At 39.3% G+C, this 26950-nt stretch overlaps 1 protein-coding gene across 1 annotated transcript in view; it reads right to left on the bottom strand.

Annotated features, from left to right (window-relative positions):
* Positions 1-26728, bottom strand: part of ATP6V1C1 (ATPase H+ transporting V1 subunit C1) — a 51567-nt gene extending 24839 nt beyond the window's left edge. The window contains exons 1-3 of the mRNA XM_008001268.3: positions 26569-26728; positions 6606-6776; positions 5177-5244 (exon numbers count right to left, since the gene is read on the bottom strand). Coding sequence (XP_007999459.1) covers positions 5177-5244; positions 6606-6737 — 200 coding nt within the window. The 5' untranslated portion in view covers positions 6738-6776; positions 26569-26728. The remainder of the gene's footprint in view (positions 1-5176; positions 5245-6605; positions 6777-26568) is intronic.
* Positions 26729-26950: the final 222 nt, after the last annotated feature.

Below are 26950 nucleotides of genomic sequence, written 5' to 3'. Positions count from 1 at the left end.
CAAGGCACCTACATATGACCTTGTCAATTCTTTCATTTATAAGACACTGAGGTATAAAACAATAAGTGACTTATCCAAAGTCACAAGACCAGTTAATATCAAAGACGTGACTAGAAACACATTGTCCTGACTTTGGAGTCCAGCGTTCTCTTCCTCATTCCATGTCTGCCTCTAGGCCCTGGGTGGGATTCAGAATCACACAAGACAAAATCACTACCTTCACACATTGCTTAAAATCTCATTGGAAAGATACAAAAATATATAAATTACTAAATATAAAACAATCTGAGGTCAGTGCCAGCTGAGATTGCCAGGTTGCAGACAGAGAGAGATAAAGGGAAAAGGGATCACTTGCAGCTACCGTAGTCAAGAAAGCCCAAAGGCTCATGAGCAGGGCAATGAAGGACAGAAATGGTTTTACAAGGATGATTACCTGGGAAGAAAGCATATTCTTGCCATGGGGCATAATGTGAGTCAAGATAAGAGCTGGAAAAGCAGTAGGCATCCAGAGAATGGTGAGGAGTCCAGACTGATGGGAGCCGCAGCCTGAGAAGTAGGGAGGGGAGCTTAGGCTAGGAAAGCGGGATGCCAGATTGCAGATATATAGCCTCTGAAGCCACACTCTAGAGAGGGACATAACACAGCTGAAACAGGGCTCAGGACAAGTATTTTGATGACTATATGCTCAACAGCTAGGAGGGGAAACTGGAAGACAAATTAAGAAATTCCTGTAACGGTTTTTTTTCCCCTTAAAAAAGTGTGTGTGTGTGTGTGTACATATATATATGTGTGTACAAAAATATATATTTTTAAGAGAGAGTCTCGCTCTGTTGCCCATGTCAGAGTGCAGTGGTGCCATTATAGTGCATTGCAGCTTTGAACATCTGGGCTCAAATGATCCTCTTGCCTTGGCCCCTCGAGCAGGAGGGATTACAGGTATGAGCCACAGAGCATGGCTTGTCGACAGTTTAAACAACGGCCCAGGAACGGTGATAGAAGAGCTAAATTTAAATGACAATCCTATGCTGAGTGGTCTCAAACCTAAAAATTAGAACAATTTCAGAAATAATCATGTAAGTCATAAGTCTTCAACATGCTTAACTTGAGGTTTGTAGATACATTTGCCTATGTCTCCAAAATTCACCCATTCCTTCAAAAGGGCCAAATCATTCTCATAAAATTTGACAAGCATCTTGTAAACAGAACCATTTGCTATGAACACTCTAAAATGTTGCATGTTCACCCATAGAAGTACTTTAGAGTGCAGAATCATCTGGTGTCAAATTTATAAACTTAATGTCGCATAACCCAGAACTTCGAGATCTCCCTAAGCCTATTTACAAGAGGATCTGTGTCAATGTACAAATTGTCACCTCAAAAATATCTGCTCCAATGATTACATTTTTAAGAAAGTATAAACTATGATTTACCACATATACCATATTCTACAATGTTTGGACTTTAACACTTGGAGCATTTAAGTCATTAAGCTATCATCTGTCAATACTACCCAAGTCTAACAACAATATGATTTTTAAATTCTTCGTATCTTTCAGGAGGACTGAAGAAGATGTGCTTGTGGAACAATGCAGAAAAGAACAGCTGACTTCAGAACACTGCACAGGTAACTTTAAATTCTACTCACCAAACTAACTACATTTGCCCTTAATACTTTTCAGATTCCTTCCCTAAAAACTCTGAGCCAGCTGGGCACAGTGACTCATGCCTGTAATCTCAGCACTTTGGGAGGCTGAGGTGGGAGGATCACTCGAGGCCAAGAGTTTGAGACCAGCCTGGACAACATAGCGAGACCTTGTCTCCACAAAAATAAAAATAAAAATATTAGCTGGGTGTGGTGGTGCAAGCCTATAGTCTTAGCTACTCAGGAAACTGAGGTAAAAGGATTGCTCGAGCCCAGGAGTTCAAGGATGCAATGAGCTATGAATGCACCACTGCACTCCAGCCTGGGTGACACCAAGAACCTGTCTCTAAAAAAATAAATAAAATTTAAAATCTGGGCAAACTTTAAATTATATTCAGGACATCCCATTAACAATTTAAAGAAAGAACTATAAAGCCATCAAGGTGACTGACATGGGTACAAATAAATGTTAATAATTATATTCTCGGGGCCTCCTTTCTCAGTGTCTCTTTGGTTGTCATAACTTGTAACTGTAATGAGGTAGATGAGACTTCAGGAAAGACTCACTCCAGTGATGACAACTAAAAAAAAAGTTCCCTCAAATTTTTTTCTCAATTAAAAATGTGTAAGCAAGAAACCAAGAGACTATTCTTTCCATCAGTTCGTGCTTTGAGTGTATCATAATTATTTTCACTATATGTATAATAATTCATAATACTCATTTGCTCTATATGAATATATGGAATTATAATCCTAAAAGTTGCTTTTCCTTTCATCTTCTCTTTTCCATTCTAATGACCAAGTGTCTGGTCCCAATTGAGCTTTTACTATCTCTTAACTAATCTACTGTGAAACTGTCTGCTAAGTGGCCTTCTTGATTCCAATATTAAAGACCATCAATACATCCTTAGATCTGTTTACTTCCTCACTACATGGTGTTATGTTAAAAGATCTCTCTCTCTGCAACCCTGACCTCAGTCTCTATTGCCACAGCGTCGCTTTGAGGTGGTTCTACCAATTCAGAAAAGCATTTTAACAGCAGAAATGAGAAAATCTTCCGTATAGACTTCACAAAAAAATTTCCTCCTATCCAAGCCTATTATTCCCTTAAAGCTTCTATCGAATGTACATTTCTAAGATTCTCCAAATTCTGTATTTTACAAATCACACCTATGTATCTAAACTCTAAGATAAAAGCTTTGTATCCCTAGAGTTGAAGGAACGGTAGATTGATTCTGCCAACTCATCAAAATGCAGCTATCAAACAGCCTATAACCATTTTCAGCTCAAATACACATGTACCTGAATTTCAAAAGTAATAAAAACTGCAGCTTAGAAAAATTCTTCCAACTGAATTTTGAAGACAAAAGCATAGCCATCTTCAAATAAATGGAGTAATATCCCATGTTCATGGATCAAAGACAATAATGTTAGGATGATACCATTCCCCAAATTGATACAGAGATTCAACACTATCCTCATCAAAATTCCAGCTGACTTATATGCAGAAATTTGACACTGTGATCCTAAAATTCATACAAAAAGACAAAGAACCCAGAATAGCCAATCTTGGAAAAAAAAAAAAAAAGTTGGAGAATTCATACTTTCTGATTTTAAAACTTAACTACAAAGCTACAATAATCAAGACAATGTGGTACTGGCATAGGAGAGAAACATAGATCAATGAAACAGAACTGAGAGTCCAGAAATAAACCCTCATATTACGTTCAATTGATTTTCGGTAAGGGTTCCAGGACAATTCAGTGGGAAAAAACAGTCTTTTCAACAAATGGTGCTGGGACAACTAGATATTCACATTCAAAAGAATCAAGTTGGACCCTTACCTCACAACACACATAAAACTTAACTCAAAATGAATCAAATCAATGTGAAAGCTAACACTGTAAATCTCTTAGAAGGAAAGAGACATAAAACGATACGACCGTGGATTAGACAATGGTGTCTTAGACACGATGCCACAAACACAAGCAACAAAATAAAAAAACAAATTGGACTTCATCAAAATTTAAAACTTTCATGCTTCACAGGACACAATCAAGAAAATGAAGACATGGCCAGGCACGGCGGCTTATGCCTGTAATCCCAGCACTTTGGGAGGCTGAGGCAGGTGCATCATGTCAGGAGTTCGAGACCAGCCTGTCCAACATGGTGAAACCCCCATCTCTACTAAAAATACAAAACTAAGCTGTGCGTTGTGGCAGGCACCTGTAATCTCAGCTACTCGGGAGGCTGAAGCAGGAGAATCGTTTGAACCCAGGAGGCGGAGGCTGCAGTGAGCCGAGATCTCGCCACTGCACTCCAACCTGGTTGACAGAGCAAGACTCTGTCTCAAGAAAAAAAAAAAGAAAATGAAGACAATTCACAGAATAAGAGACACTATTTGCAAGTTATATCTGATAGGGGATTTATATCTAGCATATTCTGTATAAAGAACTCTTACAATTCAGTAACAAAAAGACAAGCCAATTAAAAATGGGGAAAGGATCTGAATAGACATTTCTCCAAGGAAGAAAAACAAATGGCCAAAAAGCACATGAAAACATACTCAACACATCACATCACATCAGCCAACAGGGAAATGCAAATTTTTTAAAATAAGGTATTATCTCATACCCCCTGAGATGGCTATAATCAAAAAGACAAACAGTAACAAGTGCTGGCAAGGATGTAGAGAAATGAGAATCTTCAAACACTGCTGGCAGGAATATTAAATGGTGCAGCCACTCTGGGAAACAGTTTGTCAGTTCCTCAAAAAGTGAAACATAGAGTTACCATATGACCCAGAAATTCCACTCTGGGTACAAACCCAAGAAAAATGAAGATATTTAAGAATACAAACTTGTACACAAATGTGCACAGCGGCATTATTCTTATAAGCCAAAAAGTGGAAGCAAAAGAAATGCCCATCAACTGATGAATGGATTAATGTGATAAGTGTGTGTACACATATATAGTGGAATATTATTTAGCAATAAAAAGAAATGAAATACTGATACATGCAACAGCTTGGATAAACTTCAAAACGTTATGCTAAGCAAAAGACGACAGTCACAAAAGACCGTGTATTGTATTCCATTTACAAGAATTGTCCAGACCAAGCAAATCTATAGTGGCAGAACAATTTGTGGGTGGTGGGGACAGGAAGTGACTGCTCATGGGAATAGGAATAGAGGATGATGAAATATTTAAAATTGACTGTGGCAATGGTTACACAAGTCTGAATACACTAAGAATCATTGAATTGTACACCTGTAAAGGTGAAATGCACAGCATGTAAACTATATCCTAATAAAGATAGTAAAAACAGAATCAGCATTTTCATATTTCAAACAGGTGCATTTTATAGTATGTAAATTGTACCTTCATAAAATTGATATGCAAAAGGAAAAAAGCCATCATTTTCTAAAACCATTCCAGTAAGCAGAGTACACATGTGATAATAAACCCAGTGTCCACGGAGCCTGATAACAGTGTCTCCCATTTTGCTCTACTCCATGAATGTAAGTACATTACCCTTCTACAAATGCATCCAGTTTAGCCAGTTCATCTGACAAGCCAACCAAGACATCCAGCGTGCCAACCTAAAAGGAAAATATATTCTGTTATTTAGCTGGCATCCTTTTTTAAAAAATACAAGCTGATACATCTTGACTTAAAGTTCTTGCAAATCTTAAATTCTCCCTATTTGATTTCATAACGTGTAAATATGTTAAAAGATGTTTGCCAGACATTTCAAAGCTATTTATATGTACAAGATAATCCTTTAATTCATGGGTACAAGCACCACTTAAGACTTGAAGACTCCTCAAAGACAGGTTTGTGCTTGTACTATTCAATGACACTGGATCATCTGAAATCTTAGTTTACAACACAGGCTCTCAAGTAGGAGGTCCACAGATGTGTGCTAGAGGGTCTGTAATTAAATTGGTATGCAAAACCATGCACAGTGAGTATGTTTTGGAGGAAACGTCCTGTCTCAAAGGTATCCGTAACTCCAAAAATATTAAGAATTGGTCATTTTATTGTATTTATTTATTTATTTATATTTTTGAAATGGAGTCTCGCTCTGTCACCCAGGCTGGAGTGTGGTGATCTTGGCTCGCTGCAACCTCCACCTCCTGGATTCAAGCAATTCTTCTGCCTCAGCCTCCCAAGTAGCTGGGATTATAGGCGCCTGCCACCACACCTGGCTAATTTTTGTATTTTCAGTAGAGACTGGGTTTCGCCATGTTGGCCAGGCTGGTCTCAAAATCCTGACCTCAGGAGATCCGCTTACCTCAGTCTCCCAAAAGTGCTGGGTTTACAGGCCCCACCGCACCCCACCAAGAATCAGTCATTTTAAATATTTCTTAAATGAATGTTGCCTACGACTCCCTCATTCAGTTAACTAGCAAAATGTCATTTATCATGATCTTTTCCATTCTTTACAAATGTTCCATTAACTGATTAGTGGATACCTGCTTCACTTTGATGCTGCTAGATTACTAATCTTTAATACAGTAAATCTTAAATAGATTAACCAGATTAAATAACTGGGTTAGATTTGTCAAGTATGATTAAGTAGGTGCTATGGTAACACATTTACAATGTAAGAATCAGTGTAATATAAATTTATTAACAACTTCACTATGATATTTAAGAATATATACTACTAAGAGTTTTAATTTCTGAAAATCGTATTTGTGAATGTAACACATCAAACATTTTCATAAGATTTTTCATTGCAATTTAGAAGATCACAAAAAGCCTAAGTAGAGAGATGTTATTTCAATTTAGTAGTTTACTTCCAGTATTTCAAAGAAGATACATTGTAAATCATGCCAATGGCTGGAGAGGAGGTTTTCTTTGGAAAGAACCTGGGTATCTCATTTCCACTAACAGAGAGAATTGGCCCTCCCCTGGATGATGAACTCATATGCAATTCTGCACAGTGCAGCTTCACCTTTAAGTCAGGAATATTGAACTTGGAAGTCACAGCAAGATTATTGTTCTTTGAAGTTGCCGCATGCAATTTCTCCCATGTTTGCTGACAGGTTTTCTCCCCAGGAGCAGATATAAGCCAGAACTCAGTCATGTTTGCTACTGGGTATTTCCTCAAAAATCAAGAGAGATTCTGAAATGTAAAACAAAACAAAAGAAATACATTTAAAATCATTTGTTTCTAAAGTCTTTCAGAGTCATAGGAGATGTTATAACATATAACCTGTTTCAAAACTAATCTGATATTGGCATATGATCTCAAGCAAAGTGAAATTTACCTATCTCAAAGTAAATCTATATAAATGGTGAAAAAAATGATTTATTTATGATATCAGGAAAGTGAGGTGATAAAAACCTAGTATGTGAAGTACCTACCTATTTTCATTATAAAACATTCTTAATGGGAGTTAGTGAAGAAGTGAGATTACCCAAAATACCAGCCACCAATAGTTTCCTTCAACCAAAAAGGTGGAGAGTTACAAATTTATAGGTTTATCTTAAACTTTTTTTTTTTTTTTTGAGACAGTGTCTCACTGTGTTGTCCAGGCTGGAGTGCAGTGGCATAATCTCGGCTCACTGCAACCTCCGCCTCCCAGGTTCAAGCGATTTTTGTGCCTCAGTCTCCTGAGTAGCTGGGATTACAGCCATGCACCACCACGCTCAGTTAATTTTTGTATTTTTAGCAGAGACAGGTTTTTGCCATGTTGGCCAGGCTGGTCTGAAACTCCTGGCCTCAAGTGATCCACCACACCCAACCTATCTCAAACTTTTAAAGCTTACAACCAAAAAAAGGAAATTTAAAAAAAAAAAAAAAAAAAAGCATAACTTTTATCTTGAAGAAAGAATTTAATTGAATCAATGCATTTATAAACAGCAGTCACCAAATAAATTTGTCACATTGGCTTAGCAAATCCTACAAGGCTAGTAAATTTGGTGGTTAATTCTAATCCATAGTCAATCTACAGAAATCTCCTCAAATCTTTGATGCATACACTTAGTTGCCATTGAACATTTACAAATTTGAAAAAACAAACAAACAAACAAAAAAAACAAATAAAACTTGCCAATCTGCTTGGCTATTTTAAAATATAGGGAGTTGGGAGGGTAGCGTTAATTAACATTTTTGGATCTGAGAGGCAGGCTGCAGATCTCCCTTTCCAAAGAGTCCCATTAAGATTCACTTAACCCTCTACAATCTCTTTTCCTCCTCCTCCTCCTCCTCCTTCCCCTTCCCACACACACAGAAGGGTGAAAAAAGTACAGAGACAAAACTATTCAGAATCTAGGTAGGTAAAGCACATAAACACAAGTGATAAAAATCAAAGTATTTTGGTACCATTATTCCTATTTTAATGTGCCCTCATGAAAACCAACATAAGCTTTCTGTTAACACTGTTTATTCAATCTCTCCTGAAACTAATATTTAATGTCTCTAAATTGAATATAACTATCTTACGAAGTTGTCCTGAGAACAAAATCAGATAATTAAGGTGAAAAAAGTTTGTAAATGTAACTTTTCTTTAAAATGTAAAGTATTATAGTTAATCATAATGGACTTTCATAATTACAGTAGTCCATTTTAATTAAAGTACCTATGATTAGGTAATCAATGCTACCTACTCATTACAATACCATTGAAAGTGAACTTAACATAGATGTCATCCTATATACTTGTTAATTTTTCTAACTACTGTTTATAGAGGATCTACCATATAAAAGGTACTGCTCTAAATGCATTATTAGCTCAATTCATCTTCCCAACACCTCTACGAGGTAAATATCATGCTTCCCATTTACAGGTAAGAAATGGAAGTTAAACCCAGTACAGATGTAGACAGTGGTATTAAATGAATATGTTAAGAAACCATAATCTAGAAATAAAAAATTTAAAAAGAAACTGTACTGTACGTGGACTTTTCTGACATCACTGATGAAGTTAAACCTTTATCAGCTCTACCTACACCTTCTCAAATTAAAGAGCTACACTTTCCCAAATGGCCAAGACGTTAAACACAAGCTTTTTAGTGACAGCCAGTCTGGTCAGAAAACAGCACAGCTGAACTGGCCATCCAAGGATGGAAGCTACTCGTGAGCCCCACGCTCTAATGAGACCATCCAAAGATCAGTTTTGATTTCAAAACAGAAGCAAAAGCAAAATCTTCATTAGCCTACCCGAGAAACTTCAAATACTGAAATTGAAGGCTATTATACTACCATACTCTTTTCCAACCTGATTTTTTCGTTCAACCTATTTTTAGAATTATCCAGTGATCATTAATTTTAATTGATATATGATATTCTATTATATGAATAAACTAAAATTTATTATCTGCTTCTTCCTGGAATGACTGTTAAATTGTTTTTACTTTATTGCTATTATAAACAATTCTGCTGTGAACAATGTGTACATGTCTCTATCTATGAAAGATTTTCTCTGGGATAAAAGTAAAATAGCTGAGTTACAGGATATGTCTTCAAAGATAGTGGCGACATGTCTTTCCATGCTTCTATGCAGTGTGACTTTGCCACTCCTTCCATCAAAAGGTGGAGCTGGTGACTTGGTTTGACCAACAAAACACATGGAAGCCACACTATGCAAGTTCAGGGCTCAGACCTCAAGAGGTCTTGCGTCTTGGACCACTACCCTCAGACTACCACATAAGGAAGCCAGTTTAGCCTATTGCAAGTGATAAGGCCACATGTAGAGAACCAACCACCAGCATGAACTACCAGACATGTGACTGAGGCCATTATGAGCCCTCCAGCCCAGCCAATCTCCCAGCTGAATGCAGCTGCATCAATGAGTCCAGGTAAAACAAACAGAAGGACTACCCCAGCAACTCACAGAATTAGGAGAAATAAGAAATCACTGTTTTAAGCCAATAAGTTTTGGGGTTGTTTGTTGTGCAGCATGAGACAACTGACACACACCACTGCCAACTCTTTTGGGTATTGCCAAACTGTTCTCCAAAGCCTCTACCAACTTAAGTTCCTACCAGCAGAGTAAGTCTATTTCCACAACTGAAAAACACACAATAGTATATATTGTTCAGAGTTATATACACTTACTGAAAATACTAAAATATGCATAGGAGAAAGGAGCTTTAGTTTTGTGTGTAAGATTTCATCAAAAAAATTGAGCAAATATAGCAAAATGTTAATACTTGCTAAATCTGCATGGATGTCATTAATTGCAATATTAAAATTTTTCTGTATATCTGAAATACTTCAAAACTAAATATTTGTAAAATTGTTACAAGAATGTATTTAATTTACAAGTTAAAACATAACCTGCAGAGCAAATTTATTAAAAATAAAATTTTAGTGAACTTTAAAAGGGGATATTCAGAGAATAATCTAGATACCAAATTAATCCTCAAAGTACAACCTTTTTGTTTTACACCTAGTAGAAATGCTTACTAGTCTGTTTATATCTTCTTATGACCAAGTATAATACATTGCAGACAATGCTTTTAGAGTTTAGGATTTGTTTTAAAAGCATTTTTGGATCCTGAGACAGGAGGATCACTTGACCTCAGGAGTTCAAGATCAGCCTGGTCAACATAGCGAGGCCCTGTCTCTATTTTTTTTGAAATTATTTTTATTTTTAAAAAATCAATTTAAAAAAGTATTTGGGGGTCAATATGTTCGACAATCTAACTGCATAATGTTGCAAGGCTCAGGCTATACCTATACTAACTCCAGAACCTACCTCAAGAAGTTGCTTTAAAAATAAATTCCTGCTGAAATCTCGTGGACCTATCTCCTGCCCTCTTGTCATCCTGTCTCTGTTCTTCGCAACACCTGGATCACCTCACCACCTATCTCTGGTTTCTTCCAGTTAATACTCTTGCACTTACCGAATCTAGCTTTTTTAGCACAAACTATCTTGAATTTTAACATTTTCAGTTACTAGAAAATCTAATAGCAGCTTTAAACCTCTTTCAGTAATCCAGATCTTCTAAGTGATCGTGGTTTCTGGAAAATTGAGATTTTGTTATAATAATTTTATGCAAGTGGTTTTCTGTTAGTATATTTAATGATAAATTTTTGTATCTCCTCTCCTCCCAAAATGGCAGGTAGTAAAGTCAACCGTTAAATTCTTCCTGATGATAGTGCTAAATTATCTAAACTGCCGCTTCCTCAAAGATTGTAATAATATGAGCTATTACAGTAGATGTCACTATCATACTACTTAGAGTTCCAGAAAATCTTTCCTTCTAACAGGCTTTCAAAGGATTTCAAGGAATAGGAAAGAGGACTTCATTTCTCATCTATAAATAATACCTGCCCTATCTACTTCACTGAGCTTTTATTAGGATCAAAGGAAATAATGTCATGATAAATTCTGAACAAAACTATAGTCTAAAAATATTATAGAAGTTCTCTAATTTAGCTTTTAAAAAATTCTATTTTTTGTAGAGATGGAGTCTTGATATGTTGCTCAGGTTGGTCTCAAACTTCCAGCCTCAAGCAATCCTCCTGCCTTAGCCTCCCAAAGTGCTGAGATTACACGTGTGAGCCACTGTGCTCATAATTCTAGCTTTTAAGTGAGACCTCCCTAGAGCCTAGGTGTTAGAAGATGAGGAGGAAAGGAAGGAAAAGGTGCCTTCTAAGTCTGATGCCGTGCTTTTCACTTCTCATACATAACTTTATTCCATTATCACTACAACCCATGAGATAGGCAGTAATACACAGAGAGGTCAGGAGTTTACCCAAGGTTTCAAGACTGGCAGATGGGGTTCAAATTCAGTTGTGTTTGACTCTACAGGCCATGTTCTCTCTATTGTGTCACACTAGGAGAAAAGAATGTTCTGTGGTCTCGTGCGCCTGGGCTGTCCTCTTTGAAGAGCGATCCACATGTAAGCTTCAACAACACCTTCACCCTATGTTTGGTTCCAGGCTCAGAGCACCCTGTTGGTACGGTGAATTCTGATAAAGGGATCCAAGCTTCCTTTACTTGTTCCCTTCATCCTGGATCATCACAATTTCTAAAGCAGCATTGCCCAGCATCCAAAACTATCCTACCTCCTAGAAGGAACAATGATTCCTCCAAACAAATGGACACACACACACAAAATTCAAGATTCAAAGTATACTTTGAGACTAGAGATCAGATACTAGAGATTCGATGGACCTGCCAGATCATGGAGGAAGGAACACAAACTTTGGAGTACTGCAACAGTTAAAACTCTGACTCTACCCTCTTACTAGTTTCCTCATCTGTAAAGTGGAAATATGACACCTCTCTTCACCCAGCTGTCGGAAAGTATGAATAAAATAATGTACCCAGACCTTCCCCTTTCCATGCGGCCGCCCTTTCTGGGGGTGACTGTATTTGCTGCTGTCCCACCTCAACCTACCTCCCAAGACTCTCCCCCATATCCCAGATGGGAAATATCCTTTGCTTACTCATACTTTATAAATGCCCCTACTACACACTCATCATATTCTCCCTCATTTTTATAACATATTTTCCTCTCCACCTTACTGAGAAATCCTGAAGAGCTAGAATCATATCTTCTTCTCTGTGAAACCCTGAGAGCCAGAATACACTAAATTCCTGGCAATAGCAGGGACTTAATAAATGCCTGTTGAATTAATAAATAAAATTCAAATTCAAATATAACAATGATGGAACCAAACAAAAAGTCTGATTAGAGATAAAACAAAGGCAAAAATATTCACGTTTTTTAAATGTGTTTTTTAGTCTTCCAGAAAACCCTTATTTTACAGTAAAAATTAAAAATTGGTAGAGCTGCAGGTTCCTAAGTAAGCTTTTGTCTTTTATGTCGAGGGTGAATAAAGTCAAAGATACAAAAAAGAGGCTTTGATAAAGAACCTATCTGTACTTCAGGCAAAGCCATGGCCTCAGTTCTTCTACCCCTCATCAAAGCAAACTAACTCTCAGTAAAGAGCCTAATAGGAAAGACAAGCTACTTAAGTACCTAAGGAGGAATGTAAGAACTTCCTATGACAGTAACATCATAAGTATTTTGCAAAATCTGTTTTTTCCATTTTTAAACAATGTCGACTGTCAACTTGTCACACAAGTCAGGTAAAAAAATTTCTCCTTGAGGCCAGGCACAGTGGCTCACGCCTGTAATTCCAGCACCTTGGGAGGCTGAGGTAGGCAGATCACCTGAGATCAAGAGTTCAAGACCTGTCTGCCCAACATGGCAAAACCACGTCTTCACTAAAAATACAAAAAAATTAGCCAGGCATGGTGGCATGCGCCTGTAATCCCAGGTACTCAGGAGGCTGAGGCAAGAGAATCACTTGAACCCGGGAGGTAGAGGTTGCAGTGAGCTGAGATGGAGCCACTGCACTCCAGCCTGGGTGACAGACTGAGACTCCGTTTCAAAAAAAAAAAAAAAAAAAAATTATCCTTGAAATTTAAGAACAATTTAAGTTTAGTTTCAAACAAAAATTATCTTTGCAGATGAGTATGTATGTTTTTATTCATCGGAAAATGGGATCCATGTTGCTAAACATATTTCCCTTTTTCTCTCAGCTGCAAGGAAACAAATTGTAAAAATTGGTGGCCATTTGTCATCAACTCACCAAGAACCTGACACCACGTCCTTCACTGCTCGTTTTATTCATAATTATTTCCCTTTATTTTATCTTGAATACAAAGGAAGTCTGGCCTAAATGTAGCAAATCATATGCTAAACAGAGGCGATGATCAAAAAGGCACCCTGATTAAATGGTAGTTTCTCAAGGCTCGGATCCAGGTCTATGTCCGCACGTGTGTGTGTGTGTGTATGTGTGTATGTGTGAATGTGTGTATAGCACGTTTCTTAATGATCTCTTCTACACTTGAGGCAATTCTAGTCTAGATGCTGAACACTTTCTGAAATGTATGTCTCCAGCCCAGGGCCCTCTGCAGCATCTAGAGTTGTGCCCAACCAGTATCCACATCTGACTACAAGACATTTTCCACTTGGATGTCTCAAAAGCAGCTAAAACCCAACACTTCTAGTCAAACTTATGATCTCTTCCCCAATATGCAGTCCTACTCCAGCGTTCCCTGAGTTAGCACAGGTGTACCCCTGCAATATTAGACAATTAGAACTGTCAAATGTTCATAGCAGCCAACACTTACTGGGCACTTCCTACCTACTAGCACCAGTTGAAACACTTCACATGTATGAACTCATTTAGTAGTTAGAGAAACCCCAGTAGAGGGGTAGTAGTTACAAACTGGGGCACATAAAGCATCTTATATATTATACAAGATATATTATGTAGTATGTGTCTCATCATAGATCATATAAGAACATATATGCTAAGGATGAATGTATTATATGCTCTCATAGCACCTTCTTTGCAGTATTTCCCTGAGGGTTGAGGGGGGGCACTTTTTACTAATATCTGTCTTTCAAATAAACTGCCCAGGAGGGTAAGTGGAAATCATGATAGTTTTTGCTCATCATTTTATCCTCAGTACCTGGCATAGAGACCAGCATGGTAGAATCTCAGAAAATATTTGCTGAATATTCTTCAATAAAAACTACTGTGAGGATTAAATGAGATAACATCAAGCACCTGGATTATAGTTGGTTAGCTTCCCTCACTCCCATTGTTTTCTATAAAATCAACTTCATTAAAATATAATGTATATAGAATTAAATGCACCCATAATAAGAGTTTGATGAGTTTTTGACAAATGTATACATCTGTGTGAGCACTGTCAAAACCAAGACTAAGGACACTTCTATCATTCCCAAACCTTCCCTCACACTCAGTCCAGTCAATCCCTACCTCACTGCCAAACCTGGGCAAATGCTGGTCTGCTTTCTGTCACTATTGATTAGTTTTGCCTGATCTAGAATTTCCTTGTAAATGGAAGCATGCATTAGATACTCTTTTGTATCTGGCTTTTGCTCAGCAAGTCTTTGGTATCTGTCCATGTTGTGTGTATTAGTAGTTCAATCTGTTTTATTACTTAGTATTCTATCGCATACATCTACTATAGTCTGTTCATACATTCACCAGTTGATGAACATTTGGATTGTTACTACTGGTTTGGGACCACTAAGAATAAAGATTCTATGAACATTCCTCTACAAAGCTTTCTGTGAAGATATATTTTTATCTTGGATAAAAAGTTCTAAAAGTAGAATTTATAAGTTGAATGATTAATGTATATTTAATTTTATAGGAAATTGGCCAGGCGTGGTGGCTCACACCCATAATCCCAACACTTTGGGAAGCTGAGGCAGGTGGATCACTTGAGGCCAGGAGTTCGAGACCAGTCTAGCCAACATGCTGAAACCCCGTCTCTACTAAAATTACAAAAATTAGCCAGGTGTGGTGGTGCAGGCCTGTAATCCCAGTTACATAGGAGGCTGAGGCACCAGAATTGCTTGAACCCAAAAGGTGGAGGTTGCAGTGAGCCATGCCACTGCACTCCAGCCTGGGCGGCAGAGTGAGGAAAGAAAAAAAGAAAAGAAAAAGAAAAAGAAAAAAAGTAAGGGGAGGTGAACGGAGGGGAGGGGAGAGGAGACTGCCAAACTGTTTTTCAAAGCAGATATATAACATTTTATATTCCCAACAGCAAGGTACTCAGGCTCCAGACGCTCCACCAACACTCAGTGTTCTTGGTCTTTTCATTTTTAGCCATTCCAGTGGGTTGCAGGGTTATGTTGCATTTTCATGATGCATTTCTAATTGGACTAATGAAGTTCAGGGGCTCTTCATGTTATTTGCCATTTGTATATTTTCTATTCAAGTCTTTTGCCCAGTTTTTAGAATACCAGATTCACTTATTAAGTTCCACAAAATTTTTATATGATCTTGACACAACTTCCTTGTGAAATATACATATTTACATATTTTCTCTCAGTCTGTGGCTTGACTTTTCTTAATGATGCTTTTGAATAGAAGTTTGCAATTCTGCTAATGTCCGATTTATCAGTTTATTTTTGTTTGTTTGTTTTATAATATATGCTTTCTGTAGCATGTGAAAAATCTGCCTACCCCAAGGTCACAAGTATTTACTCTGCTTGGAGTTTGTTGAGTTTCTTGGATCCATTCATAGTTTTCATCAAATCTGAAATGTTTTCAGCCATTATTTTTTCTCAAATGTTTTTGCCTTCACTTCCTTCTTTTAACATACAAGATCACATGTATGTTAAACTACTTGATACTGCTCCACAGGTCACTGAGCTTTCATTCATTTTTCTCAGTTGTTTTTCTCACTGTGTTTTATTTTGGATAGTGATATAGTTTGGATGTCTGTCCTCCCCAGATCTCATGTTGAATAAACCCCATTGTTGGAGCTGGGGCCTGGTGGCTGTCTGGGTCACTGGGACAGATCCCTCATAAATGGCTTGGTGCTCTCCCTGGAGTAATAAGCTACCTTGAAATCTTATTGTTAAAAACAGGATGCCCTCCCCATAGTAAGAAGTTGTCATGAGATGTGACTGTTACCTTCTCCCTAACTCTTGCTCCTTCTCTCACCAAGTGACACTCCTGCTCCCCTTCCCCTCTGCCATGACTCAAGAGCTTCCTGAAGCCTCAACAGAGGCTGAGATCTGGATGCCATGCTTGCACAGCCTAGAGAACCGTGAGCCAAAGAAACCTCTTTATAAATTATCCAGTCTCACAGATTCCTTTATGGCAACAAATACGACTAACAGCCTCTTGCTGTATCTTCTACTTTGCTGACCTTTTCTTTGGAGTATCTAATCTGTTATTCTTCTCACCAGTGAATATTTCACTTCTTATGCATTTTTTTGCTTTAAGTTCCATTTTTAAAATATCTTCCATTTCTTTCCTCATTATGTTCATGTTTTCTGTTAAAACACTGAGCATATTTGTAAAAATGTTGCACTGTTTATCACTGGACTTTGCTGTCTTCCTTTTAAGAGTGTTGTACTTTGTTCTGGTGGGCAGGTAAGTTAGCAGAGGATCAGCTTGATCCACCCAAGGCTTGTTTACAAACATTGTTAGGACAGATCTAAGGCCTTACTCTAGGGCTAACTTAGTCTCTAATACTGAGGTCTGACCTTTTGGGGATTCTATTGAATGTCCCAGGTATTCAATAAGGTCTCTCCCCCATATGTGGTCAGAATTCAAATGCCTCCCAGCACTATAAGCTCTGTCAATTCTTTAAAGCTCTCTGGTCATTCGTTGTTAGCGCTCCTGCAGAGATCCCCCTGTAAGTTTCTGGTGTTTATTTCTCTTCCTAGCTCCCTCTCTTTGTCAATCCCACCTGCGAATTTCAGCCAGATAAACCCTCCCTAAGTCCAGTCTCCTCGACTCAGCAAGACCAAGACACTTTGCATGGGTGTCCGCTTCCTAAAACATGGTGCAGAGAGTATCTACAGGAAAAAGCAGGAGGAATTACTCATTTCCTTTTTTCTCAGCTCCCATACTGCCTATTGTCCGACGTCTGGAAGCAGTTTTTTAATATATCTTGTCCAGATTGGTAATTGTTTATGGTGGGAAAGCAAATATGGTACCAGTTACTCCATCACAGACAAAAACTGAAGTCTCATCTAGTTTTGTTGTATGTATTAGTCACAAGTGTTCGGTTTTGCTAATTGTTCTGTTTGTTTCTATGCAGGGATTCAGCCACAACCTCCCAACCTCTCTCAGCCCCATGTCTTAACATTTAACAGAAAACAAGACTGACAACAATAAAAGGCAAAAATTTACCAAATCTAGGCTAAAAGACTGGTGTACTACTGTGTTTGTGAAAAATGGAACACACGGCCGGGCGCGGTGGCTCAAGCCTGTAATCCCAGCACTTTGGGAGGCCGAGACGGGCGGATCACAAGGTCAGGAGATCGAGACCATCCTGGCTATCACGGTGAAACCCCGTCTCTACTAAAAATACAAAAAATTAGCCGGGCGCGGTGGTGGGCGCCTGTAGTCCCAGCTACTCGGGAGGCTGAGGCAGGAGAATGGCGTGAACCCGGGAGGCGGAGCTTGCAGTGAGCTAAGATCCGGCCACTGCACTCCAGCCTGGGCGGCAGAGCGAGACTCCTTCTCAAAAAAAAAAAAAAAAAAAAAAGAGAGAAAAATGGAACACAATGAACATGTATTGCTTTTGTACTAACAAGGAAAATGTTCATTTTTGTTTACAAAGAAAAACAGCTGCAGCTTGAATAAATGTCTCCAACATTCACTTATGTGCCAGTAATCTGCAAATGTAAGGCGTGTTATCTTGATGGGTAAAATATAAATTTATTTAAAAGCATTAATAGGCCAGGTGCAGTGGCTCACACCTTTAATCCCAGCACTTTGGGAGGCCAAGACAGGCAGATCACTTAAGCTCAGGAGTTCGAGACCAACTATGGCCAACATAGTAAAATCCTGTCTCTACTAAAAATACAAAAATTAGCTGGGCATAGTGGTGCACGCCTGTAGTCCCAGTTACTCAGGAGGTTGAGGTGGGAGAATCACTTGAACCCGGGAGGCAGAGGTGGCAGTGAGCCGAAATTGTGCCACTGTACTCCAGCCTGGTTGACAAAGCAAGACTCCATCTCGAAAAATTTTTTTAAAAAATAAAATAAAATAAAGCATTAATATAACTATAACAACTTGTCATCATTAATAAAATACGTAAGATATATCTTAAATACACTGCATCATCTATTTCTAAAATAATCTAAAATAATTGTATATTACACGAGAGCCCAAGAAAATTCTGCAGATGGGCTGGGCTCAGTAGCTCACGCCTGTAATCCCAACACTTTGGGAGGCTGAGGTGGGTGGATCACCTGAGGACAGGAATTCAAGACCAGCCTGGGCAACAGGGTGAAATCCTCCATCTCTACTAAATACAAACACTAGCCAGACATGGTGGCACACGTCTGTAATCTCAGCTACTTGGGAGACTGAGGCAGGAGAATCACTTGAATCCAGGAGGCGGAGGTTGCAGTGAGCCAATATCACACCTCTGCACTCCAGCCTGGGTGACAGAGAGAGACTCTGTCTAAAAAAGAAACAAAAGATGGACAATTTCTGGAACACAATTTGGAAATATTTATCAAAACACACAAAATGTGCATATCCTTTGACCTAGCTATGCCAATCTTAAGAAAGGAAATAAAGATATGCATAGGTATAAACATTATATTATAAAAAAAAAAACCTGTTAACAATTACCTTTTGGGAGTGATTATGAACATCTGTTTTCATCCTTTCTGTATATTTCTTTTTCCTAATTCTTTAATAATAAATTATTACATGTAAACACACACACAAAAATGCCCCACCACATCTTTATTAGGGCAGTATCCTCATAATTGAAAACACTGAAAAGTTTAGAGACCATTAAATGGCATTATAACAAAGAGTCCTGGAGTTCATACAAAAGAGAAGGGCAAATGTGGTTAATTGTAGCTAAGTCTGAAGAGGTGATCAAAGTTGGTAAACAGTCCTTTTACCTCACTGGGAATCACAGCCAAAGGAAACCCAAACGTCAATTTCAGGAAGCACAATGTAATCGCCAGAGCACTGCGCTGAGGATATGAAGACTGGAAATCTAATCCCAGTTCTACATATAATTGTCTGCATAAATGTCTTCACTCGTAAAATGAGAGGACTGGATTACAATATCCAGGATCCTCTTCTGCTCCTATACTAATTAACTGAACCTATACTAGGTGAGGCCCAGGATTCTTTTTTTCTATTTTAAGTCCCTCAGGTAATTCACCCAAATTTCAGAACCATTGTAACAAAACAGGCATTTCTATGATTATACAGTATATTTTATGTTACAAGAAATGGCAATACTCTTGAAGGCTATGGACAGAAGGCTGAACAACTCACAAAAACATACACCCCTAGTCCGGCTTCTTTCTTGGAAACAAAACTCAAATCTGCCAGTCTTCACTGTCATCACTACTAGTGTCCCTGTCTGAGTTTTTCTGCCTTATCCTCGCATTCCTCCTGAGCTCTCTTTATCCATCTTGACCCCTGGTCTCCTTTCTCTTTCCTACTCTGCCTTTGTTCGTTTTGCACAAAACTTCTCTCTTCCAGTTTAAGCCAACTCAAGCCTCCCTTAACAAAATGATTTTCCCAACTAAGTCCATCCATGCACAAAACCTGTTACTATAATTCCACTACTTCCCCCACATGTCTACTTACACGCATGTCATTAACAGCATTAGGTAGACATCTATTTTATATTTTGTCACACATCTCATCTGACTGTAACTGTTCTCAATTTAAGCTCTTATTCATCTCACAAAAGATTTTGGGTCCTTAAGTTCCCAAAACTGTAGCAGGCTCTGAGAAACAAAACAAATAAAATGTAGAACCTGTCCTCATGGAGCTTACAACTGGGGGTGGGAGAGAGTGGCAGATCTTATGAGTAGGCAGGTCGGTGTGTGTGCAGGGAGGGTGGGAGGAAGACTTCATACAGATGTCAAGACAGAAAAAAACACTGAAGATACAGGCAGGTAAAAGGGAAACACTAGTCAATTCTGTAGGCACTTCTATTTTGTCTGACTGCAATAAGCGTCCTGCTTTAAAAAAAAAAAAAAGTAACAATTATTTTTCAACACGGAAGGGAAAAAAGTATGAGGAAAGGGGAAAGGGAAAAAACAAAAAACAAAAAAACCTGGATCCAAAGCTCTGGGACTGTTAATTTCATTTACTTTATCTCCCACTTCTGAGAGTTTGAAGGCTATGGATTATTTTCCTACCACAATTGATTTGCATACAAAGACAACAAAACAACAACGATTACAACACAAAAGGTGGGGGGGGGGGGCGGTTATAAGCCTGAACAAGACAGCTGCTGGCACTGCTTCTGTGAATGGAAGGTATGGGATTGACCCAAGATAGGGACAACCGCAGAAAACAGTACTGCACTCCACTAAGCGCTCCAACACTTAACTGATTTTAATGCTTTCAAGAAAACCAAACGTGGTCTCTTAAATGCAATCACCTTTCATGGTAAATTAAATTTCACAATAAATTAAGCCTAGAAGGTAGTCTCCATGCAAAACAACTACCTTTTCAATACTTGAAAATACCAAGTTTACTAAAGCAGCTTATTTTAAGAAGCACAAGAAGGCATACCTCAGCTATCAGTGAAGTATCATTTAACCTTCTAAATGTGCACATCAACTTTTAACAGAACTGGTCTATGCGAAACATTTACCACAATCCACTCAGGTAAAAAGCTGCCACATCCTACCCTAGAAATCACTAACACCATACAAATAAAAAGTAAAAATAACTATTTCCTCTTTGAATGTAAAAATTCTATCCTTCAAAACAGAAGCATCTTAATTGGGATTGTGGAAGGGGCTTGCACATAATACAATTTGTTTAAACATTTTCAGTAACTAAAAGGGGGATTTTACCTTTCAAGGAATACTTCCAAGATTCATATGAAATGAGATGTTTAAATTGTCAGAATATATGTGGTTTTTTTTTTTTTTTTTTTTTTTTTTTGAGACAGAGTCTCACTCTGTTGCCCAGGTTGGAGTGCCATTGGCGCGATCTCGGCTCACTGCAACTTCTGCCTCCTGGGTTTAAGCAATTCTCCTGCCTCAGCTTCCTGAGTAGCTGGGATTACAGGCACGAGCCACCATGCCCAGCTATTTTTTGTATTTTCAGTAGAGATGGAGTTTCACCATGTTGGCCAGGCTGCTCTTGAACTCCTGACCTCAAGGGATCTGCCCGCCTTTGCCCCCCAAAGCACTAGGATTACAGGCGTGAGCCACCACGCCCGGCCCCGCCGTTCTTAAATAAATCTTAAATATTCCATGCTTTGTTTTCAATGGAAACAATACTTATAAATGCTCCATAATCCTATTAAGTCTACCATAATTTATTGCCATAAGTATACTTAAATATGAAAGACAATTTAATCTTTATTAGATACATTTTATCAACAACTACAATTTTTTTTATTCCACATTTGCCTAGAAAGCAATCTGTAAAAGCAAAGCCTTACTTTCACACAGATGCCTATCATAAAAACTGGAAACACACTGTGACATCGTGGAGTGGGGTTGGGGATGTAACACATACACAATACAATGCTGGAAAAATTTCTAGTAACTTCTGGTAAAGCTGCTGAATTGGTAGACATGGCCAGGAGGGCCCTGTCGTACACCCATTACTGCAAGTAATCACTAAAACCTTCTCAGCTTCTAGAGACTCCTCCTCTGCACAGGCAACTCAGCAGTGACCCAGAGGGCAAATAATTCCTTCCATGCCAGGGGATTCCCTGAATCTACACTCATGGCTCGCAAAACATGACTTCCCTTTTCTTCAGGGCCAGTAATTTATAATAGTGACTGGAGTACGGTACCACATTCTGCTAGAAGGTGCTAATATCTCTAATACAATGTATTTTGGCATGAAATTCACCAACTTAAAGACTTTAAGGTAAGTTAGTTTTCCCCAATTCGTGACTCTAAGTAAAGTTGAGATTCTGTTTACAGGTAACAACAATCACTGAATATGTACCATGTGTCGTGCCCAGTGATAAGCACTTCCATCTACTGAAGTAATTTTGTACTTAATTCGTTCAAAAGAGATGTTATCACCACTCCCACTTGCAAACGAGGGAACAGCTGGTGAAATTAGTTGCCCAAAGTCAGTTAGTGACTACATTTTATTGAGATTAAGGGGACTCTATTTGAGTTATTCATGCAGTTTTACGAAACACAAGTGCCTCAAATAAATATTAGGATACAGTTTCAGTAATTTTATACTAAAGGAGTTACATTAAAACATCAAAAACTGGATTTTAAATTACTTGAATTCCATTATATGCAGTTTATTAAAATATTACTTTTAACCTCTGTATCCTCAACATCTTAATAGTTGCCCAACAAGTAAACAATGACACCACATGCATGTTTTGCAACCAAATGGTGCCTCTCTCCTCCAGGAGGAGTTTGGAAATGTATGGGAGCATTTTGGGTTGTCCCAATGTGGAGATCGCTAATCAGCATTTAGTGGGAGGGGCGAAACAGACCTCCAAACTGCCAATAGCACCCACACAGGAACACTAAACAATGGGCTGATTCAAAAGGAAAACCTTTCATGGTAAAGTTAAACCACCTGTTAACATGCCTTAATATATAACTTCTTATTCATTGATAGTCTGCTTAAAATACCTTAGAAAATACATTGATCCCTTTCTATAAAACATCACTTACCTAGCATTTTCAAATACACACACATACTCACACAGACACACACATATCCCCCACATTTTAGATAGACAGTTAATACTTTCATCCCCTGATGTAACCAAAGCACCTCTCCTCCACTGCCTACCTGGCTCATTTTTTTAACTCAATAAATACATAGCACATTTGCACATGGTATAATGTTAGAAGTAGATGTACCGCTGGAAAAAAATTCTGTTTCAGCATCAAGAGTATAGTTTGAAATTTCTAGTTCCAAGAATCACTCACGTCAATAGGAAATTTTAGATTGCCCTGGTTCATTGCCTAAGCTTCCCAAGGGCACTATGCTAATGTTTATACTCTGTCTTAAAAAATTGATGAAAAATGGAAATCTAACATGAATTAATTTATAAATAAAATGATATATAATTGCACATCCAAATAATGAAAAAGGTGTAACCTGTAGAGAGATTTAAGTATGTCCAAGAGCAAAATTGTAAGTAGGAGGTACTCAGTCAAAACTGCAGTACTCCTAAGCAGAATCAAGTTCAAAAGAAGACTTACTGCTTAGGGATGGGTAAACTACATGGAGACTTTGGCAAAGGTTTACTTTGGCATTCCAGTTGGCCAATGGTATTCTCTCAGGAGTTGTGGAAATAATCACAAAATCAGATTTTTGAAGCCCTAAAGTTTCTTTTTAAGTTGCAAAAACTAATGTACATGAGGCTCCTAAGACCAATATACCAAAAAAATAAAAATGAGTATTTTGTGCCAAGTTTTAAAAGCTGAATTACACTATCTAGCTCTCAACATTTAGTTAGATCCTGAGTACTGTTTCTTTAGATTTTATCCAGTCCCTGCAAGGTATACCAAAAGAGAAAAAGATCCAGGACTTCTGAGACAGAACCCTGAGACTCACTCTTCAGCATAATTTGAGACTCACTTGTTGCCAAAGAACTGTGATTGACAACCGGAGCACTTTCAGTTCACCTTGTTGTTCATTGTCTCCTCCAGATGAACTGTAAATTGAACAGCTCTACCCAAGATTACAGATAAGACACAGCCCACCACTGCCAATTCCTTTGAAGCTGTTCTACTAGAAAAAGTTCATCAAAAGTGCTGAATCTTCAGGGAGAAGTTCGCCAAAAAAAAAAAAAAAAAAAAAATTGCTGAATCAAAGACTACTGTGCACTTCAAAAAACTCGCCCTTTTCTCTAGATGTGACTGTGGTTAGTACTGTGTAGGTAATCAGCAGGAATACATCAGCAGTCAGAAACTGTGGCAGTTACTCCGGACTCAGCCAAATCACTTTACCTGTTTCTAGTTCCAGGTTCCCATCTATATAAAGAATAGCATTTTCATTCACTGTCTTTCAAAGAACTGTGAGAACAAAATAGACATGAAAGAGATCCCTCCCTGTAACTAACTATATTTCAATAAAAGATATTCTGAAATAGACTACCTTACAAAAGGATAAATTTGAAAAGCCAAAACAAATTTTTGCAAAACAGCCTCCGATACATACTTCAGGACTGCCTCGAGGGTAGTTACAACTACCCTGTGAAGGGTGCAGATAGAATCTAATCATTCTTTCCCTTCCCCAACTCCTGAACCCTCTAAAAGTGAGTACAGTTAAACGTTCTCCTGAAGTCCTCAGTGGAGAGAGAAGGTATCCTGCCTTCAAATCCTTCAGTGGATTACAACGATGTTTCCCTGAGCGGGTCTCCCCTCATTCACTTTTGCCACCCTCCATTATTTCCAAAAAAAAGCCACAACCTGTCTCAATCCACTGCCTGTAATTTTCACTGGCTTCCCTCTGTTTTTAGAATAAAAGCTCTGCTTGGCCTGACCCCAGCTTTCTCCACCTGCCTCTCTCCCTCCCCGTGTCAGCCACGCTAGCCTTTCAAAAACGCTGAAAAGCTTTTTTCCTCTTCACATTTCAGGGCCTTGACATACGCTGTTGCTTCAGCCTGAAATGTTCCTTTTTCGTTTTTCACAGACAGGGTCTAGTTCTGTTTCCCAGGAGGGAGTGCATTGGCATGATCATAGCTCACTGCAGCCTCCAACTACTGGGCTCAAATGATCCTCTTGCCTCAGCCTTCTGAGCAGCTAGCACTACAGGCACACGCCACTCCCAGCTAGTCATTTTTTTATTTTTTGTAGAGACGGGGGTCTCACTCTGTTGCCGAGGCTGGTCCTGAACTCCTGGCCTCAAGCAATCCTCCCACCTCAGCCTCCCAAAATGTTGGGATTACAGTCATGAGCCACCCTGCCAGGCCTAGAATATTCTTTTCATTCACATCTTCACATTCCTTTTTCAGTCTCTTTTCAGATCTCAGGTCAAAAGTCATACCCTCTCACAGGGAGAGGGTATGAAGAAAATAAATAAAATTGTTTTAATTTTTAAAAAGTCATATTCTTAGCAATGCCTTTTTTTAAATCTTCCATAATACACATGCCCCTAGTACACTCTTTCATACCACTGTTACTCCTTCAAAGCACATTTCACGCTTGGTTGATTTTTAAAATCCATCCCCTATGCTTGCCTGTAAGCTCTATAAAGACAATTTTCTAAACCCTACCATCAGCACTGTACCTGCATATAGCATGTATTCAATACACATTATTTGCATGAATAAGTAAATGACTACCATTCAAAAGTCCTCGTTACCTGACTCCCAACTTTCTTTCCCACTTCTCCACACTGCAATCCACTATAAAAGCTAGACTTCTGACTCCCCAAGAAGCATTCCCTACCCCATCTTCAGGCTTTCAAATACTGTGGCTTTCCCCGTCTGTAAAATTACTCCCATTTCTCTCAACCTGTTCAAATCCTAAGGGCTTGCCAAGACTCAAGTTTTCTTTCCTCCAGAATACTTTCCCATAGTGCCAGTTTACACGTGTCGTTGCTCCACACTTTCTAAGCACTTCGCATTCTCTTTTTGGTAATTATATATAAACTGCATCGTATTTTAACGTGTCCTGTGTGTGACTTTTCTCTCCAACATTAGTGCAAACTCCTAAGGATAGACTGTTTACATCCCACCGCTCCATTCCCAGAGCGGTGCTAAGTACTGGGCTCTCACTGAAGCATGTGATTTTTCCCTAACATATCAGAATTTTCCTCTGAAAAGAGTACTAGCTTCCCCCACACTCCTGTTTCTCAAGTGATTCAATATGCCTTACGTGACTCTCACCAAGTTCTCTTCTAGGGTTTTGTTTTGGTTTTTTGCCTACCCTCCCCCATTCTACTAAAAAATAGTTGGGTTCTCTGGATTCCTCTTCTTTCCCATTCCTAGAGGGACCTTGTGTACTCTGTGAGGGTTTCCTGTCTGCAATGAGGGGCTATTAGGCCTTTAAACTGTCATCCACCACCCCCGACCCCCTGACACCCGCGAACTACCCCCCACACACACCCAGTGAAGGCACTTGAGCTAGCTGTGACCTCACACACACCACTCTATAGCCTCACCTGGACCTCTCTGTCACTTCATCCCCCTCAATCAGGCGGCGTGCATTCCTACCCAAGAAGAAAGGTGCCAAATCGCTGTATCTCTCCTTTCAGCCTGTCATTAACTACCCACGAGAGCTTTCTCTTTTTCCCTCCTTCTCTTCCTTAGAGACGGAACCTAGGCCCCAGACGGTGAATTGGCGCCGAGAAAGCAGACACAGCCACCCAGCCAGCTCCAGCTCCAACGCCACGGTCTCTGCCCCCGCACCCACCCCCGTCCTTCCCAGACGGCGACCGCAGCGCAAGCTTCGGCCTGACCAGGACTCCCCATCGGGGGAGAGCCATCGCTCACTGACCCAGGAAGGTGTCAAACGAGGAAGTGACAGCAGTAACAGGTACGGAGGCGGGCGGCCTGGCGGACGCTATCGGCTCAGCGCTCCATCCCCTCCCGACCTAAGCTCCGGCCTCAAGGCTTCCTCTACCCCAGCGCCTACAGAACAAGTCACGTGCCAGCCCAGCAGTCAGCTGACCGCGCGCGCGCCGCTCCGCCTACGCGCGCGCCATTGCGCAGCCGCAGCCGCTGCCTCCCTCGGGTCTTGGGAGAGGGGCGGGACTAGGAGGCTACCGGGCGGCAAGGGGACCCCCAGCGTTGGGGCTGGTTGCGGTTGTTCCAGGATGGGTGGGGTTTTCCGCTTCTTCCAGTGTCGCAGGCGGCGTTTTGTCCGCCGCCTGTAAACG

Source organism: Chlorocebus sabaeus, chromosome 8 (genome assembly GCF_047675955.1).
Source record: "Chlorocebus sabaeus isolate Y175 chromosome 8, mChlSab1.0.hap1, whole genome shotgun sequence".
NCBI lineage: Eukaryota > Metazoa > Chordata > Mammalia > Primates > Cercopithecidae > Chlorocebus > Chlorocebus sabaeus.
Note: the sequence above shows the minus strand (reverse complement) of the source record. Positions and strands in the feature narration are given on the sequence as shown.